Here is a 20,845-nt window from a genome sequence, read left to right as displayed (position 1 = left end):
ATCATGAACTTCTTCTTGCACAATTTAGGATCAGACTAAAGAGATTAGGGAAGACCCACAGATCAGCTAGATATGAGCTCACTAATATTCCTAAGGAATATGCACTGGAGGTGAAGAATAGATTTAAGTGACTGGACTTAGTAGATAGGGTCCTGGAAGAACTATGGACAGAAGTTTGCAACATTGTTCAGGAGGCGGCAACAAAATACATCCCAAAGAAAGAGAAAACCAAGAAGGCAAAATGGCTGTCTGCTGAGACACTAGAAGTAGCCCAAGAAAGAAGGAAAGCAAAAGGCAACAGTGATAGGGGGAGATATGCCCAATTAAATGCAAAATTCCAGAGGTTAGCCAGAAGAGATAAGGAATTATTTTTAAACAAGCAATGCACGGAAGTGGAAGAAGACAATAGAATAGGAAGGACAAAAGACCTCTTCCAGAAAATTAGAAACATTGGAGGTAAATTCCAGGCCAAAATGGGTATGATCAAAAACAAAGATGGCAAGGACCTAGCAGAAGAAGAAGAGATCAAGAAAAGGTGGCAAGAATATACAGAAGACCTGTATAGGAAGTATAACAATATCGGGGATATCTTACTGTGTGGTCAGTGAGCTAGAGCCAGACATCCTGAAGAGTGAGGTTGAATGGGCCTTAAGAAGCATTGCTAATAACAAGGCAGCAGGAGACGACAGCATCCCAGCTGAACTGTTCAAAATCTTGCAAGATGATGCTGTCAGGGTAATGCATGCTATCTGCCAGCAAATTTGGAAAACACAAGAATGGCCATCAGATTGGAAAAGATCAACTTATATCCCCATACCAAAAGGCAAGAACATGGCAAGTTCTTAGTGGTATGAAGATACTAAGTCATCTTGTATGCCTCCTAAAGAATCTGTATAACGACCAAGTAGCAACAGTAAGAACAGACCACGGAACAACAGACTGGTTTAAGATTGGGAAAGGAGTACGGCAGGGCTGTATACTCTCACCCTACCTATTCAACTTGTACGCAGAACACATCATGTGACATGCTGGGCTTGAGGAATCCAAAGCTGGGGTTAAAATCGCTGGAAGAAACATTAACAATCTCAGATATGCAGATGATGACACTTTGATGGCTGAAAGCAAAGAGGAACTGAGGAGCCTTATGATGAAGGTGAAAGAAGAAAGTGCAAAAGCTGGCTTGCAGCTAAACCTCAAAAAACCAAGATTATGGCAACCAGCTTGATTGATAACTGGCAGATAGAGGGAGAAAATGTAGAAGCAGTGACTTTGTATTTCTAGGTGCAAAGATTACCACAGATGCTGACTGCAGTCAGGAAATCAGAAGATGCTTAATCCTTGGGAGAAGAGCAATGACAAATCTCGATAAAATAGTTAAGAGCAGAGACATCACATTGACAACAAAGGTCCACATAGTTAAAGCAATGGTGTTCCCAGTAGTAACATATGGCTGCGAGAGCTGGACCATAAGGAAGGCTGAGAGAAGGAAAATCGATGCTTTGGAACTGTGGTGTTGGAGGAAAATTCTGAGAGTGCCTCGGACTGCAAGATCAAACCAGTCCATACTCCAGGAAATAAAGCCAGACTGCTCACTTGAGGGAATGATATTAATGGCAAAACTGAAATACTTTGGCCACATCATGAGAAGACAGGACACCCTGGAGAAGGTGCTGATGCTAGGGAGAGTGGAGGGCAAAAGGAAGAGGGGCCGACCAAGGGCAAGGTGGATGGATGATATTCTAGAGGTGACGGACTCGTCCCTGGGGGAGCTGGGGGTGTTGACGACCGACAGGAAGCTCTGGCGTGGGCTAGTCCATGAAGTCACGAAGAGTCGGAAGCGACTGAACGAATAAACAACAAATATGGGAATTATCTTTTTTCAACAGCTTAGAGCTTGACTACCTAAGGGAGCACCTTCTCATTAGCAGTTTCAGCAGACTTTAAATCTGCAAGAGCCACCCTTCTGAATATGTCCTGCTTTTGGAGACTGATCTATTAGGCAGATGGAAGACGGCCTTTTCCTGCATCACTCCAGACTATGCAAGGCACTCCTTCAGTGGTTGCATCTGGCTACCACTCTGTCTTGATAAAATACATAAAAACACTTATTTTTAGTCAGGTCTTTAGGAGCCAAGGGTTTTATTGTTTGGATATTAATTTACCAATCACATTGTTCATTATTGTGGCTATTCCTGTAATTTAAAAGATCCTTTAGGACAGGAACATTATTTATTTGCTTCTATTTTTATGCTACTTTAAATTATAAATTGCCCTGCCTATTCAACAGAAAAGCAGCATATACCTCAAATAAGTAAGTAAATTTACCACAGTAAAGCGAGTCACATGAATTTTTTAGTTTCCCAGTGCATATAAAAGTTATGTTTACACTGTACTGTAGTCTGTTAAGCACGCAATAGCATTATGTCTAAAAGAACAATGTACATAATTAAAAAAAATACTTTATTGCTAAAAAGTGCTAATCATCATCTGAGCCTTCGGTGAGTTGTAATCTTTTGGCTGGTGGAGAGTCTTGCCTTGATGTTGATGGCTGCTGACTGATCAGGGTGGTGACTGCTGAAGGTTGGGATGGCTGTGGCAATTTCTTAAAATAAGACAACAATGAAGTTTGCCACATTGATTGACTCTTCCTTTCGCTTGAACACTTAGAGGCCATTGTAGGGTTATTAACTGACCTAATTTTAATATAATAATAATGAAAAAGTTTGAAATATTTGAAATATTGCAAGAATTACCAAAATGCGAGAGACACAAAGTGAGCAAATGCTGTTGGAAAAATGGCGCCAATAGACTTGCTTGACATACGATTGCCACAAACCTTCAATTTGTAAAAAAATGCAACGTATGCAAAGAGCAATAAAGCAAAGCACAATAAAATGAGGCATGCCAATGTCAAGTTACATGGATCCTCCTGAAGTACTACATAGTTTTCAGTTACACTTTATTGAAAAGAAAGCAATCTAATTCAAATTAGGCAGATGTGGACCCAAGGTTTTCATATAATCTGTGCATGAAAAGGAAGAGACAGACATTGCTAAGAGCTTCTGATCAAATTTGATCATGCAAAAAAACTTCGTTGTGGGTTCCACTTTAATTGCAAAAGGTAGGTAGAGAAATGTCTTTGGGATCTGCTACCTTAGCACCCAAGTCCCTTCTGATGGTTCCAGAGAAAAGGGGAATCTGTACAACTTCTCTGTAATATACGACAGAATTATTCATATACACAGAGATGCTGCAAAGTTTGGCTTAAAATGGTATTTCCCTAGCTTTACTGGAAAAGAACTGAGTTTCCTTTTGCTGATAAAAGCACAACAGTTACAAATGTTTAAATAGAATGTGTGATGTGAATAACATGCTACAACTTAAGCTGACTGGCTTGATCTTACCAAAATGATAATACATCAGTTCACCTAGTGACCCTGGGAAATTTAATCCTGCAATAAATCTCTCCAGCAAACTCTCCAAATCTGGGCTTCATTTTCATAGCCAATCCCAAAACCTTCACACCGGCCAGAGGATACAGTTCAACTACTTAATATATCATTTCTTACTAGATATCAATAGGCTCTACACTGGCCAGATTTATCCTACACATAAATCAACTTGTAAAGTAGCAGCTCTGTGGGCCATCCTGTGTGTGAATCTTCTGAAGGAAATTAAAAAGGAGCTATTAAGGGAAGGGCTGAAAAAGACACACTTTTGAAAAGAAGAGGGGAAGAGGGAGATGGAAGGACTTCAAAACTTGTCTTCCAGGATGGTCCTTTCTTTTCTTGGAGTCCTAAATAGTTTATATATAATGATGCCACTTGATTAAAGGAATGTTAGGACAAAATGTCACCACATTCATTCCTACACAAACTAGTACCTGCTGCATAAATTGGTAGGAGTTTTCAACATAACATGTTATTTCATGCTTAGATGGTGCATGTGTCACAAAAAGACCTTCTCCTCCTCTCTCACACAGAAATGTTGCTTCCCCCCCAGAGCCACAGTTCTCTAATTCGCTGTTCTTTTAAATTCTGATTTTTCTAACTCTATCATCTACTAACCTCCTAAAATTTGGGGTAACTCAAACCACCAATTAATTGACCCAAAACTGATGCAGCATTTAAAATTTAAAACATTGCTGTCCTCAGTAATTTGGGGGGAAGAGGGAAAAAGGCTTCCTGCTAGCCAATCTGCTGGTATTTTTGTAGCTTAAAGCAGTATGCACCAAGTTACTCATGGCCAGCCCCAGAAGGAAGTGAAATTAACAAAACAGCAGGAAACTAGAAGCCTTTTCTTCATAGATTCCATCAAAATGTGAAGAAAAAAGGGTTGGGGGGTGGGAGTGAGAGACACATGCTGTTGTTACATTAAGAAGTGCTCCTTCAGTCATTTAATGCTAAAGAGAAAAATTGTCAGCCTATGCAGGTCGGTCCAATAAGAAATCTAAGAAGCAGGTCGAATAAAGTCAGGTGCCCCTTCCTGAAACCTTAACAAGAAGCTGCGCTTTGCACAGTCCCTGGACCTATAGTAACCCAGCTGCACGCCTCTCTCCAAGCTGGATTTTTCCCAAGTGCATGGTGAGCAGCACCATAAGGGTGACTCCTGTCAGCAGTCTGGCATTCTGAATCGCAAATGCAATCAAAGCACTGCTACTCCTTTTGTCTTCTCGGCTGACTTCATTCATCTCTGGGGATTTATGGATCTAGGAAACAGATTAGAGCAGCTTTCCTTTTTTCTTGTTTTGTAATATAGCAAATGCAAAACTATTTCTTGCAGGCTCGTAAACAAAACAGCATAATCCCAAACTGACTCAGTATATAATAAACAATTTTTATACAAGCACAGATGTTGATAGCTATGGTCACACATCATGTGAAGGCTTAGCTTCTGTTGTTTGTTGGAGATGTCAGAGCTGAGGAGTAAAAAAAAATAGTGGCCTTTTGGCCAATTCTTGGTTTGTTTGCTTTCTTTTGAAATCTGGCACCTCTGCAGACTGGCTAGAGTAGCGTTTTTCAACCTTGGCAACTTCCAGAATTCCCCAACCAGGTGAAATCTACCACTTATGATATTGGTCAATGCAATGTAGAGAATCATCCTGCCAGCTAGAGTGAAGATCTGGTTGGCTGAGAAGCAACTACCAGTCAATATCCCAAAGCCGAGGCCCAAATAGCAGCAGCAAGCTGAGAGGAAGTTGAAGCTGAATGACAAAGTCTCCTGCAAGACGAACAACAATACAAAAGAAGTTTAGGAGGGGGTTGCATTCAAAATTAACAGAATCGAAGTTTGAACAGCTGCTGCCCAATACATTGATCCAGAAGCATTTTGCATTTTTAAATAATCTCTCTATTATCAACGTATGTTTATGCTGCTGATACACGCTTTGTTGAGATGACCCACATCTTTGACAAAGCAATAACATTTTGATGACATATATTACATAATACATTCTGTAACCCCTCAAAATTCACTGGAATGCTGCAGCACCATCCCATTATACAAATAGAGAAAGCTATCTTATGGTTTGTTGGGTTTAGTTTTCAGTGTTGGTTTCAGCATCCTAGAACAAGCTAAATTCAAAAATGCTAGGGAATTCCTGGAAGATTGGCATTCAGAAAATCGATTGACATATTTACATACCATTCAAAAGAGACAATAAAAAGCTAAGAAGGAAACAAAAAGACCAGAACACCTCCTCTCCAGCAGCCTACACCCAGATCAGCAGGGATTAACACCAGGCAAGCAAGCAAGCAAGCAGAAAACAATACCCTAATCAAGGAACTACCAAGGAGACAACCACACCTCCAACACTGGCAGGGCAAGCTATTGTATTTAAAAAAAAAAAACAGAGCAAACCCCACTCTCACTAGCACTAATGATGTTACCTAGTCAGCTAATGAAAGATTTGCAAGCAAACAACCAAGCTCAGAGAGCACCAAGGATTCCACATTTTTATACATACATAGGATTTGGGGGTTAGTATTTATTTTATGCTGACATTGGTAGCCATCTAGGGCCTCGGCGAGCAGGCAGCATGGGGGGGGGGGAGGGAGGGATGGACGGGCTTATTGGCTACAAAAGGGCCCCAAAGTTTGGGCACTCCTAGTGCAATTATTCACTGACCTGAACAGACAAGGAGCCAACAGCCTTCTCCTCAGCTGAGGGATTCTTGCATTCCAAATCGCTGCTCTTCTTAGGCATGTGTGATCCAGGTCTCCATTCTGCAGTTTTTCAGTGACACCTTCCTCCTGATCCTTCTTGGAAGGAAGGGACTCACTGCTATAATGGCTGTGCCCATGAAGGTTCTAGGGAATGCAGAGACAACTTCATGCAATCATTCAAAAACGTACATACAATGCAACCACAACCAGATCTATATTTTATTTAATATACTTTTGTCCTGCCTTTCTATATAAACCTTCTGAAGCAAACCAGACTGCTTTCCACCCTGTCAAATTAAGAATTAAACCAAATCTTGCAATCAGTGTGCACTCCTAACATTAAGTCCCTCTAAGTAAGTAGCCTAGCCTTGCCTTCCATAAATTTGTTTAGGCCTCCTTAACTGATACAAGGCAAAGAAAAAGAAAAGCAGAATTTGAACAGAACTGGGGGTTTTTTAGGCCTACACCATCCTAGACATTAAAAAATATGACATATCAGTGCAGTTATAACACCAAATATTAGTGTTCTGGTTAATGAAAAACACGGCCAGCTAAGAAGTCAAAGTGAAATGCCTGTTCTGCGGCTGTGTTTCATAACAAGGTTAATGGGTTAATGGCACATCCTGATGTTCTTCAATTTTGACTCTTTAGAGACGGTGATACCGTGCAAGGGCCGCAGGGTTGTGGCCCACGGGCTAATGAGCTAATCCTCACAGGGCTTTCCTGACCATTTCAATTGGAGGCTCCGGATACCAAAGCTTTCTCTCAGTCAAGAGCTACCCCCGAGACAAAAGTCAGGGGTAGGCGGACTAAGCTACGCGGCACGAGGGGGCTGAAGCGCAGAGACACCGGGATGCCGCCTTCCTCCTACCTGCCGTTCTCTCAGGGTCACTTACTCCTGGTCCCGGGAGCCATCCTCTTCCTTCTACCCCTTCAGTTTCGTCCCCTTTTGGGACTGAAGCTCCTTCGGCTCAAATTTGAATTTGGTACACAGGAAGCCGTTGCTGCTGTATTGAAGCCAACGTGGAAGCGGCCATTGGCAAACAGGGAAAGGAAGACACTGAGACTAGCTCCTCACACGTGACATGGGCGGCAGCAAGCTGGACGGGTGACAGAAGGCGCCATCTCGCTGTGACCATGAGCAAAAAGAATCAGGTTTCGTACGTGAAGCCGGCCGAACCCGCTTTCCTCAGTCGCTTCAAAGAGCGAATTGGCTACCAGGAGGGCCCTACGGTGGACGCCAAGGTAACAGCGTCAAATTTCCGCCCTTCCGTTCCTACTCCCTTTGTCCTGCCCTTTCCTTAAACGCCCTTCCGTGTCTTTTCCCAAGTGCGAAGTGGAAAGTAGTGGAACCGCGGCAGGGCTGGTGCGACGGATCCCCGTCAGGCCTCTGCTGGCTAGTTTCTAGGAGTCAAGCTCGTGCCTTGTATGACAGAGGAAAATAGGCCATTAGGAAGAGAGGCAAAGAAGAATACGGTAGGGCTGCAAAACTCCGGACGACCACTTTGTTGTTTATTCGTTTAGTCGCTTCCGACTCTTCGTGACTTCATGGACCAGCCCCCTTCCTGTCGGTCGCCAACAACCCCAGCTCCCACAGGGACGAGTCCGTCACCTTTAGAATATCATCCATCCACCTTGCCCTTGGTCGGCCCCTCTTCCTTTTGCCCTCCACTCTCCCTAGCATCAGCATCTTCTCCAGGGTGTCCTGTCTTCTCATGATGTGGCCAAAGTATTTCAGTTTTGCCTTTAATATCATTCCCTTAAGTGAGCCGTCTGGCTTTATTTCCTGGAGTATGGACTGGTTGAATCTTCTTGCAGTCCAAGGCACTCTCAGAATTTTCCTCCAACACCACAGTTCCAAAGCATCTATCTTCCTTCTCTCAGCCTTCCTTATGGTCCAGCTCTCATAGCCATATGTTACTACTGGGAACACCATTGCTTTAACTATGTGGACCTTTGTTGTCAATGTGATGTCTCTGCTCTTAACTATTTTATTGAGATTGGTCATTGCTCTTCTCCCAAGGATTAAGCATCTTCTGATTTCCTGACTGCAGTCAGCATCTGCAGTAATCTTTGCACCTAGAAATACAAAGTCTTTCACTGCTTCTACATTTTCTCCCTCTATCTGCCAGTTATCAATCAAGCTGGTTGCCATAATCTTGGTTTTTTTGAGGTTTAGCTGCAAACCAGCTTTTGCACTTTCTTCTTTCACCTTCATCATAAGGCTCCTCAGTTCCTCTTCGCTTTCAGCCATCAAAGTGTCATCATCTGCATATCTGAGATTGTTAATGTTTCTTCCAGCGATTTTAACTCCAGCCTTGGATTCCTCAAGCCCAGCATGTCACATGATGTGTTCTGCATACAAGTTGAATAGGTAGGGTGATAGGATACAGCCCTGCCGTACTCCTTTCCCAATCTTAAACCAGTCTGTTGTTCCGTGGTCTGTTCTTACTGTTGCTACTTGGTCGTTATACAGATTCTTCAGGAGGCATACAAGATGACTTGGTATCCCCATACCACTAAGAACTTGCCACAATTTGTTATGGTCCACACAGTCAAAGGCTTTAGAATAGTCAATAAAACAGAAATAGATGTTTTTCTGAAACTCCCTGGCTTTTTCCATTATCCAGCGGATATTGGCAATTTGATCCCTAGTTCCTCTGCCTTTTCTAAACTCAGCTTGTACATCTGGCAATTCTCGCTCCATGAATTGCTGAAGTCTACCTTGCAGGATCTTGAGCATTACTTTACTGGCATGTGAAATGAGTGCCACTGTTTGATAGTTTGAACATTCTTTAGTGTTTCCCTTTTTTGGTATGGGGATATAAGTTGATTTTTTCCAGTCTGATGGCCATTCTTGCGTTTTCCAAATTTGCTGGCATATAGCATGCATTACCTTGACAGCATCATCTTGCAAGATTTTGAACAGTTCAGCTGGGATGCCATTGTCTCCTGCTGCCTTGTTATTAGCAATGCTTCTTAAGGCCCATTCAACCTCACTCTTCAGGATGTCTGGCTCTAGCTCACTGACCACACCGTAAGATATCCCCGATATTGTTATACTTCCTATACAGGTCTTCCGTATATTCTTGCCACCTTTTCTTGATCTCTTCTTCTTCTGCTAGGTCCTTGCCATCTTTGTTTTTGATCATACCCATTTTGGCCTGGAATTTACCTCCAATGTTTCTAATTTTCTGGAAGAGGTCTCTTGTCCTTCCTATTCTATTGTCTTCTTCCACTTCCATGCATTGCTTGTTTAAAAATAATTCCTTATCTCTTCTGGCTAACCTCTGGAATTTTGCATTTAGTTGGTCATAACTCCCCCTATCACTGTTGCCTTTTGCTTTCCTTCTTTCTTGGGCTACTTCTAGTGTCTCAGCAGACAGCCATTTTGCCTTCTTGGTTTTCTCTTTCTTTGGGATGTATTTTGTTGCCGCCTCCTGAACAATGTTGCAAACTTCTGTCCATAGTTCTTCCAGGACCCTATCTACTAAGTCCAGTCACTTAAATCTATTCTTCACCTCCAGTGCATATTCCTTAGGAATATTAGTGAGCTCATATCTAGCTGATCTGTGGGTCTTCCCTAATCTCTTGAGTCTGATCCTAAATTGTGCAAGAAGAAGTTCATGATCTGAACTACAGTCAGCTCCAGGTCTTGTTTTTACTGACTGTATAGATGTCCGCCATCTTTGGCTGCAAAGGATGTAGTCAATCTGATTTTGGTGTTGTCCGTCTGGTGAAGTCCATGTATAAAGCCGTCTCTTAGGTTGTTGGAAGAGAGTGTTTGTTATGCAGAGAGTTGTCTTGGCAAAATTCTATCAGCCTATGTCCTGCTTCGTTTTGTTCTCCCAGGCCATGCTTACCTGTAATTCCAGGTGTCATTTGACTGCCCACCTTAGCATTCCAGTCTCCCGGGCTGAAAATAACATCTCTTTTAGGCGTGTTCAGTAGGTGCTGCAGATCCTCATAGAACAGCTCTACTTCAGCTTCTTCAGCATCTGTGGTTGGGGTGTATATTTGTATCACTGTGATGTTAGATGTTAGATGGCTTGACCTGAATTCAAATTGAGATCATTCTATCGTTTTTTGGATTGTATCCAAGCACTGCTTTAGCCACTTGACTATTAATTATGAAGGCTACTCCATTTCTTCTGTGGTCCTCTTGTCCACAGTAGTAGATCTGGTGGTCATTTGATGCGAAGTGGCCCATTCCAGTCCATTTCAGTTCACTGACGCCCAAAATGTCTATCTTTAATCTTGACATCTCACCAATAACCACATCCAATTTGCCCTGGCTCATAGATCTTACATTCCAGGTTCCAATGGTGTGTTGATCCTTAGAACATCGGATTCGCCATTCACCACCAGCACCGTCGGCCGCTAGCCATCCTTTCGGCTTTGAGCTAGCTGCATCATCACGTCTAGGGCTAGTTGAACTCATCCTCTGTTCCTCCCCAGTAGCATTTTGACCATCTTCCGACCTGGGGGTCTCATCTTCCGATGGTATACCGACATATCTCTGGTTGTACTGATCCATTTAGTTTTCACAGCCAGAATACTGGGGTGGGTTGCCATTACCTTCCCCAGGGATCGCATTTAGTCTGACCTCTCTGTCATGACCTTCCCGTCTTGGGTGGCCCTTCACGGTTTAGCTCATGGCATCATTGAGGTGCTCAAGCTCCAGCACCATGACAAGGTAACGATCCTTTGCTGAAGAACTCCAGACGACCACTAGGTGACAGCAAAGAGTTACCGCGTTACTGTATGGTTATTCTTGCTGCCACCTGGTGGACGTTCGGAGTTTTTCAGTATAGATAAGGTAGCTCTAGAAAAGGGCACGATCCTTGTTAGGGCCGACAAAAAGCTCACATGAATGGTATTTTCCATGTGCCCCTTTTGCAGAGTGCAAAACTGCACATTTCCCTAACAGTCCCATTGAAAGAAAGGAAAACACGGAAATTAGTAAATAAACAGATCTTTGTGAGTTTGCATGACTTTTATTACGGGATTTCTCACCATTTTTACTGTACACCTTTGCTACTGTGGATTGCTATGTGAACAGCTAATCTTCGGCCACAGCTTTACTGGGCCCAGTATGGGATTGGTTCTCAGGAAGGAGAAGTTGCTTAAGGAGAGGTTGCATGTTTTTAGTGGAAGGGATTACCCAATTCACCATACCTCTTTTATTCATGTTTGTCCCAAAGGAATGAGCTTGTGGTGCAGTGCTGTACCACTGCTTGAAGTGACAACCTGTGAAAACCGCTGCATCTATTTCATCTATATACTTTTAACCTCTTCCTCTGTTACTCAGTTTTGCTGAGGGGGAGGGGTAAAGTCTGCACTTGGGCTTTGTATAGTGTCCTGGGAGCTACACTCCAAAAAGTAGTAGGTGAGCCAGAAAAAAATTACATTTATTTTCACTTCCTTTACATTTAAATGCAAGTAAAATTAAATATACTTAATAAAATTTCTCTTTGGTCACATATTTAATGCTGTCTTCCCTTGGATCGCATTCAAAAGTGCAATGTTGTAATAACTTTTGGAGTTCTCGGAGAACCACACTAAAGACTTTTCAGGATTCATTGGGAGCGCAGATTATGTATTGTTGATTTACTGGGTGCTTTGGCATAAAGCAGAATAAAGCAATAAGTTATCTGGGGGCAAAGACCACATTTAGCTTTTGAATATTGAGGCAGGCTCTAAGAAATACTGGTGAAGGCAAGGAAAAAATAATTTTATTTATATTTATATTTCAGTAACATTAAATACTGTACACTTCTCTATTTTTGTCACATTAAACATTATAAATGATAACTTTTTAATATCTGAAGGGGCGGATCTAAAGTTTTCAGAGCCCTTTTGCAACTCCTTTCACTTATAAAATATGGTATTGTAAGAGAATTCTGAAGAAGCTGGGAATGAAAAGGGAGTAATGACAAACCAAGAGCAGATTAATGTTTCAAGTCTTACCTGGTAAAACAAACTAGTCCTTCCGTTAAGCAGTCTGGGAGAAAAGCTCAGGCAATTCACAGAGATCTCACTTTAATGAATTTGCTGATAATGAAGGCTGGAGTTTTGCTTGTTCAATTTCTAAGATTCTCTATGTGAACCCCTTTTTTCTAGCATGAAACCTGATTAATAAAACTCCATGTGAATTTGCTTCCATGGTTGTGCATTATTATTTACGGGCTTGATATGCTAGTTCAGAGTAGGAAGGATTGGATTAGGTAAATGGGATGATTTCTTCAAAAATAACACTTCATAAAAAGGAAAACAAGCTTTACAGACCATACAGCATAAAAAGGTTCTGCAGGATGACTTTGCAGTTCCTAATCGTATTTGCTTGGAAATAAATTGCTTTGATGCTAGCTAGACTTTCTAATGGAAATACTAGTTAAACTTTCTAATGGGTTGTAAGAATGCAATAGAAAAGTTTTAAAATGCTTATTTAGAAATAAGCCCAATAAAACTGGGAAGATTCACTTCTTAGTGAACGTATGTAGGCTTATTCCATTACATTGCTATGTTTAGTCATAATTAACACTAGCACTGTTGATCACTCTTTCATTTTGCAGCGATCAAGTAAAGCTGGAGAAACTGATTATTAATCCCAGTAGAGATGAGGTGCAGCTGCAAGTATGATTGTCTTGCTTCAGCAGGGTGTTGATCTCTTGCTGTCACAATACATGATCTCTAAAATGTACTTCTTAGGGCCAGGCTGAATGATGGGGGAGTCCAATGATACAGTTCTAATTTGAATGTGCATGCTGGCTGGGAATTTTGGAAGCCATAGAAGACTTCTGGAAGAGGAGGTTAACTCCATCTTGTTAGCTCAATCATTTCACTACGCAACCTTCTTCCCTGTATTTAAAGTTTCTTTTTTTAAGGGTTCAAGTTTCATCTGCATTTATATCTTTTCCAGAGAGAGCAGCTTCCAGTTCCTGAAGACGACAGTGGAAGTGACAAGGAAGATGAACAACCACAGGTGATTGTACTGAAAAAAGGGGATCTAACTGCAGAAGAAGTTACGAAGATCAAAAATGAGATCAGAGAGGTTTCCAAGGTCTCAGGTACATTGTGGTGTTGTTAATTCCTAATTCATTGTTACACCATTTGTCCTCCAGGAAAAGGAGGCAGAGTGCAGAGTTGTTGCTGCAGCAGCCAATCCACTGGTTTGGTTTTTCATTCCCTGCAGTTCCCTGGAGTTTTCTTTTGAATACAAAAGGGCTGCAGCAGGAAGAATTAGCCTTTTCCTATCCTGTAGCTATACACTAGGCCATTGCAAGCCTTTTGTTGTTGTTTGCAAAAATTATAATTAAAAAAACCAGGAAATGCTACCTGCTGCAAAGTTGCTGAGCTAACCTGCCTGAGCAGCAGCAAAAGCAGGATTTACTTGATCAGCTATAAAATGATCAGCAGGGTAGTCCCTTGACCATGGTTAACAGTAAGCAGAATGTATTGTGTGAATGCCTCTTCGTAGGGCATCCTCATTTAGTATTCTTTTATACAATGTTCTCCTTATTTATTTCCCCAGGTTATATGACTGTCCAGTTCAAAATGACTCTGGGCAGCTTACAACACATTTAAAAAGCAAGATAAAACCATTATCTCTAAACAAATAGCAACCAGAGATTAACATTCTTCCCTGTAAAAGATCTCTTAAAAATATCTCTCTGAGTCAACAGGGTTGGGGTGGTCCAGATTTCAAGAAGTAAGCTGTTGCATAGGGCAGATTCTTCTTGTCCCCACTTGTCTACCACTCCAGTGACCTTTACTTATAGCCATCTGAAATTGCATATTCCTTCAGCTACCACTATACTCCTTCATTTCTTGTATAGAGCATGCCTTTCTTTCATTTCCTCTGTCTCTCCACTTCACTTAACAAATAATGGGATAAGAATAGTAGGCAGAATGAGATGGAGGTTGACAGCACAAGTTAAGCTGGAGGGACAGATAGCTGGGCCAGTCTTCTTGTTCTGAATAAGACAGTTCCTTATACTGCTACATCTTCTTCACATGCAGTGTTATATGTCTCACATTTAAGAACTGAACACACAAATTAAGTTCATGTAGTTACATCATCTTTTTAACCACACTGCTTTGGAGAAAATTGGAATAGATCTTCTTTTATGGAGATGTGTTTAGCTATTATCTAATTCATATATGATTATTTTCCTTTAACATTAGTTTGCTCTGAGAGCAAAACTAATTTCTAAACATAAAACCACTTCAGTAAGTTTATGCAGTGTTTTTTTTAACAAGGCTCCCACTTGAATCCTGAAGAGAATTACTATCTTGTCAAAAACACTTTTTTTTTTCAAAATAGCATTTCATATACTGTAAATAGTAAATTGGAGTATAAACCCTTTTCCATCTAGTCATTATAATGTCTAAAATTGATTTTTTTCCCTGCAACTCTAATACTTCTTCCTCTGGGACATTGTACTGTATGCATAAGTCGAAAAACTTGACAGCAAGGTTCCCTACTCATTCAAATTGTAATCTTATTTTAGTCTTGTTCACTTTGCTTGTTTGTTTTTTTTCTCCCCTTTTTGCCTTAAAAAACATGCTGCACATTATTTGTTAGGGCATTAACATATACTTTCTTTACCCCAAAGTGCTGCTTTAGCACTTTAAGTGTTGATATTTACCTGACTGGCAGCCTCACTGAGTTGCTGTTAAGTCTGTAACCTTGATTGATTTTTAACTCTGGGGAAAATAGATTGGCTTTCAGTGCTCTTTATTTTAACACTTTTTTTTATGCAGACATCATTAGGTAGTTGAAGGTGGTCTGAAAATCACAAGATACAATCTAATGGAACCATTGGTGCACAAAACCTTAATGAGTCATTTATATAGACGTGAGTGTACAGATGATGTCAAAGAAAGTCAGATAATGCTTTTAACAGGCTTGCAGTCAAAAGTTACTCAGTGATTGGGTTCACAAACTGTGTTAAGCTCTTCTATGGTTCATTTGGGTTTTGACTTAGCATATGTGAAAATAAAATATGCAAGAGATTAAATATAATGCTCAGCAAACAGTTCAGCATTGAGTAGGATTAAAACAAGGGTATGTGATGTCCACTTGATTGTTTAATACATTTATAAATAAATGTATAAGGAACATTGTAGTGATGTTAAAAGTGTGTTGGTTTGGGATGTGAAGGTACATGTAGTTTTCCATGTAGGCAATACCATATTATTGGCTTAGAACCCAAATGATTTGTAGCTAATGTTAGACTGTATAAAGCAACAGATCAGAAAATTAATGTAATGAACACTATGTTAGTTGTGCTTGACAGGGAAAATGGAGTGAGTGAACGATTGGAGGTTCTGCATAAATTGTGAAAAATTAGAGACACTAGATAACTTTGTGGACCTTGGTAAAATGTTTACAAAAGCTGGAGAAATTGATGGAAAAAATTAACATGTGAAAATGCTGGTAGAAAGGTAGTGGGTAGAATATGGTCTGTTGTGAGGAATGAATATTTGTCAAAAAAAAGAAAGGCTTCTTCTGCCTACTTTGTTATATGGGAATGAGAATTGATTATGTCAAGAGAAACATAAATGTAAATTGAATGCAGTGGGAATCAGTTACTTAAGAGAATATGTGTAGTAAAACAAGAAGAGATAGAGTCAATAATGAATAAGTGCTATGTGGATTGAATATAAGGGAGTGCCCAGTACAAAAAAATATGTTGGAGACAGTTTACTCATATAGGGAGAATACATGTGATTTGAAACAGAAACAAATATATAAAGGAAGAACATATGGATTTAGAAGAAGGGGAAGAATGAAAAAAGTTGTGAGTGGATGGAGTTGATGCATTCCCCAAAAGAGAGAGGTGAGATGTTTCAAGATAAGGATACATGAGTTGGTAGATGTGGGGGAAGCAAGGATGGTTTGCAAAGATATAAAGTATAGACAAATCTAATGAATGGTGTTGTATAAACTAAGTTTACCTAAATGACCTTGCCTCGATGACCCTCAGTTCTTACTTGGGAGTGGTGTAGGGTTTGGTTGTTTTTTTCTTATTTGTTAAAGAAATATTGAAAGACTACCATACAGCTCAGAGAGAAGGAAAGCTGAGCTCTGTGTATGTTCAGTAGCAATCTTCCTGAATTTGTTGCCCTTAAAATATGTTGGATTACAGATCTTATCTTCTCCATACAGCAGGATGCAGTACTTGTTAATAGGATTGTCCCATCACAGTATTAGCTATTTTTAAAGAATTAGCTTGCTTGTTTCTGCCAAATATGTTCTTCCTGAGCTATCATAGCTTTGTTCTTTTCTAAATGTTATTAAGCTAATGTTATTATATTCATTGCATTTTGAAATTAGCTTCTGCTTATTATCTGAGGGTGGGGGTGACTTATACAGGTAGTCCTCACTTAACAACCATTTGTTTAATGATGGTTTGGATTTTTGACGGTGCTGAAAAAACTGAATTACAGCTGGTCCTCACACTTACAACCGTTGCAGTGTCCCCGCGGTCACGTGATCATGATTTGGGTGCTTGGCAACTGGTTCACATTTATGACCATTGCAGCATCATGTGGTCACATGATTGCCATTTTTTACCTTTCTGGCCAGCTTCTGGCAAGCAAAATCAATGGGAAACCACATGATTTGCTTAACAACCACATGGTTTGCTTAATGCCTGTGCCAATTCACTTAATGACCACCGCAAAAGAGGTTGTAAAATTGTGTGAGATTCACTTAATGACTGCTTCGCTTAGCAACCAAAATTCTGGTCCCAGTTGTGGTTGTTAAAGGACTGCCTGTAGTCTTTAGATCACCTTTTACAACAAATTGCTTTCACAATCCTAAGACAGAGTTTTGCCAAGCTTCTAGCACAGTATCTGTTTCTTCTGTAAATTTCTTTTTGAATTCTTCTAGGATAGGTGGTTCATCAATTTTTGGAGGTCATTGGCCTAGATAGAGTATGCAGTAGAAATCCATCACTCTTCCTGTATCTGAGAATGAGCTCTGCATATTTGGCTGTTAATTGAAAGAATGGCTTCTCTTTTTGCATGCCCCCACAGATCAGTGTTTCTTTACTTCGGCATGTTAATTAAGTTGATTTAGATCTCATCTTCTTTTTTACTCTTCACAAACTGCATTCATAAGACTTTACCTGTCGTCGTGTTTTTCCTGATCCCCTTCTTTGTTCACCCCTTTTGCCAGTATGGGAACAGTCAAGAATTCCCAGAAATGTTTGTTTATGATTGAAAAGTTTGGGTGTCCCTGAGCCAGCATACCCTTTATTTGTGTTTGCTGGAAATTAACATTCAGGATGTGATTTTCTAAAAGATTTTCCTTAAAAATAGTTTTAGCAGCTTCTAGATTAGACTCTTTCAATGCTGAGCTTAAAAACATGGAACCCAAGTAAAACGAAATGCGCTCATCCTAAAAAGGTGCATGATGCTGACTCTCAATCTTTGGAGTCAGGACGCTTCTTCCATGATGTGAGCTTCTATGAATTGCTTTTCTCTTTAGCAGCTGGACCCCCGACAGCTCTTTCATCAGCACTTCTTACCATACTGTTTCTTAACCTTGGCAACTTTAAGATGTGTGGATTTCAACTCCCAGAATTCCCCAGCCAGCATGGTGAAAATTGCCAAGAATGAGAAATACTGTCTTAGCATATTAGGAGTGTTCTAACCTGTTGACTTGTTTAGATCTAAATTTGAAATACTTGGAATGTAGCATGTTAGACTTGCTAACATGGTCCTAAAATTGTTTTTTAAATGGCATAATTATTATGAGTGGAATACACTTGACATGCTCACTCTTGTTCAAATTTAGTCTCTGTGCAGAGACTATCATAATATATTTAATGAAAAAGGCATCCTAATCTATCAAAGATGTAGTTTATTATTAATTTCTTGATAATTGTGGTATAAGGACACAGTGTAAATTATTAAATAAGGATAAATCTATTGCACTGAGGCGTTTGGAGTAAGTTTTTATTACTTTATTACTGATTTTTGAAATATTCTGTTATTTAAGAAAAATAGGTTGCCCAGTAAAAGTAATGAATTTTGGCAATGTTTCATCATCTATAAATCATTCTAATTACAGACAGTTTCAACATAAAATTTGGCTTGTGAGTAGCTTTCCAATAAAGCCAAAAAAAGGCTTGAGGTACTTTAATCTAGCAGCTGATTTTTGCTTTCCTGTACTTTCAGCCTAAGAGACTACCTCCGTGAGCTGACCAAAAAAAATGAGTAGGATATATTAGAATTCAGATCTTGGATTCTGCATTTGTATGTCCCATGCTGCTGAGCAGCTACCTTTTTTTTTTTTTTTGAGGAGTGTGTAATTTAACTGACTAGTAGTTGTGCAGCAGTGTCTGGTAGACCCCTTAAGAGGTGGTCCAATATACCTGTCCCAGCCACCAAGTTTGATTTGGCATAGTTGGAAGAACTTCAGGATTATGCCTTCAGTGCATCCTTTATGTGTTCAATCTTCATCCTTCACTTCCTGGTTGATGAAATTAGCTTGCTGGATTGTTCAGACTGGGAAAACTGATCATTCTGAAGCAAAGGAAGAAGCTGTGCCTCAAACTGGGTTCCTACTTTTTGTGGAAAGGAACTATTTGGACAAACTATAGTTTATAAAACAGGACTTATTAAACTATAATCAATAAAACAGCAAGTAAGAAATTGGAGAACATGAACAGGAAAGCAACAGGAAAGAGAAAGTGGGAGTGCCCAGAGCCTGCTTGTTTAACGCAAATTGTGGCTGCCATGTTTGAACTGCACCAGTTCAACCAGCAGAGTCCAATGTTTTCAGAAAACATTAAGAAACATTACTTTCTTACCAGTCTATTTGTCAGGTAGTTTTTACAAGCTGAACCAATATTCATTGTCTTGGGAGAAAAAATCACAAATGTCAAGTTCAGGACCACAAGATCTGGACAACCGCTGGACAATGTCAAGAAATACAGAATATTCTAAATATTTTGCTGCCATCTTGTGGCCATCTGAACATCTATAACCAAGGTTTGCGGGCCCAAATCAAATTTCTGGTCTTTTTTTTTTTTAAATGACCAGCATACTATTCAATTTAATTGTATTCTTTCCTACTCCAGTAGATTAAAAACTGTGAATTTGGTCAAGTTGTGTAAATGCTTTACAATAATTTTCTAATACTTCTGCCCATTTTGTAATAGACTCAGAGCCTGCATTTCTGAAAGCTGGAATTTAACACACTGTAACAGGAGTGAATCTTTGGGAGAACTTGACCTTACTCTGACCATTATTAATTATAGCATAGTTTTTGTGGCTTTAGTGCAGCCCCTGGCTGCAAGAAAATTGTCTGCCCCTGCTTTACAGTAAGAGAACTGAGACTGAGGATTTATATTACTGTTTCATGATGGGAAAATTGCTTACATTTTATATGATCTGAATCTTTTGTATGTAAAAATATGCTTTATCAGGTTTTATTCCTCAGGATATTTGAGGTAGTCTTCAGGATCATTATAGTTAAGAAGAGAAAGTATATAAAGAATCATTTATGTATTTACCTCCAGAAGCTGATCCTGAAGATGGGAAGATTGTATTCCGGAAACCTGCCAAGCGTTCAGCAGAAGAGAAGTGTTCTGGTTTGACAGTTACGTCAAGTAAGAAGATTAAAGAGACAAAGAAAATTTCTCCAAATTTCCAAAATTCAGCTAAGCAAGTGAAAAATAGTAGTTTGCTTTCTTTTGATGCGGAAGAAAGTGATGATTAGAAACAATCTATAATTGCTATATACAGTTTTACTTAAAGCAAAATGTTAAGAGTATATTATAGAAGCAGAAATACAGTGTTTAAGTCTTATAAATGAGGCCTTTACATTCTGTACTTAGAATTACATTCACATTTTTGTCCATTATGCTTGAATCTCCTACAACAGAGTGCAGGATATTCCTATTTGGGACTAAGAATGTAAAATATTGCTTTGGCAAAGCTTCCTGTTCTTTCTTAAAATGCTGAAGAAATTTAATGGGATTATGATCACACTGACTATATTGATTTCAAAGGAAAGATCCTGACACAATGCAGGCTTAGGTGGAAAAATATTTGGAAGTCCAATATGTTTGTAACCAGGAGTGGATTGTGTGTTGCTACAAAACATGTAGCAGGATTAACAATGTAAAGCTTGATCAAGGAGTTGATCTGAAGTTGCTGTGTGCAACAGCTGTTTCTAGTAAAGGTGATATTTTAATGCAACTACTAAATGACTGTAAAATTATTTTCTGTTTATTTAAGGTTTAGCCCTATTCTTAAAAAAATAAAAATGGTTTTCTCAGTGTACATCATAAGATTTTTTAACAGCATTTTTCTTCATATTATAAATGATTATCCTTTAATCTAAAGAATACAGTAGAGGCCTAAGACATATGATTGAGAAAGCTCCAGTGAATGGATTATCCTGTGTAACTGAGTCTTAAGAAAGGATATCCAGTTTCTAAAACATTCAAGACAGATGCTTATCTATTCTAACCCTCACTTTAAGCTGGAGTGGTGGGTTTGCCTTTCCTACTGCTTGTAAATAGATGGCCTCCTAGCATTTCTGATAGTTCTGTGCATACACTGCAGTTATGCCATTGAGTTTAACTCTAACCAGCCATTTCCCCCTTCTTCTTCTGGCAAGCAGCAAAAGTGGAGCAAGATACCTTTTCCTGTCAGAG

General features: G+C 39.7%; 1 protein-coding gene across 1 annotated transcript; it reads left to right on the top strand.

Annotated features, from left to right (window-relative positions):
• Window positions 1-7,239: 7,239 nt before the first annotated feature.
• On the top strand, window positions 7,240-20,476 carry KIAA1143 (KIAA1143 ortholog). The gene is made up of 3 exons (XM_063304151.1): window positions 7,240-7,409; window positions 13,087-13,234; window positions 19,703-20,476. The coding sequence occupies exons 1-3, from the start codon at window positions 7,302-7,304 to the stop codon at window positions 19,900-19,902; spliced, it is 456 nt and encodes a 151-aa protein (XP_063160221.1). The 5' UTR covers window positions 7,240-7,301; the 3' UTR covers window positions 19,903-20,476.
• The last annotated feature ends 369 nt before the right edge of the window (window positions 20,477-20,845 follow it).

Source organism: Candoia aspera, chromosome 4 (assembly GCF_035149785.1).
Source record: "Candoia aspera isolate rCanAsp1 chromosome 4, rCanAsp1.hap2, whole genome shotgun sequence".
Lineage (NCBI taxonomy): Eukaryota > Metazoa > Chordata > Lepidosauria > Squamata > Boidae > Candoia > Candoia aspera.
Note: the sequence above shows the minus strand (reverse complement) of the source record. Positions and strands in the feature narration are given on the sequence as shown.

Coding starts and splice junctions, on each gene's coding strand:
- KIAA1143 (XM_063304151.1), top strand. CDS start 7,302: ATGAGCAAAAAGAATCAGGTTTCGTACGTGAAGCCGGCCGAACCCGCT. Junction 7,410..13,086: donor GCCCTACGGTGGACGCCAAG/GTAACAGCGTCA, acceptor TATCTTTTCCAG/AGAGAGCAGCTTCCAGTTCC. Junction 13,235..19,702: donor AGAGGTTTCCAAGGTCTCAG/GTACATTGTGGT, acceptor ATTTACCTCCAG/AAGCTGATCCTGAAGATGGG.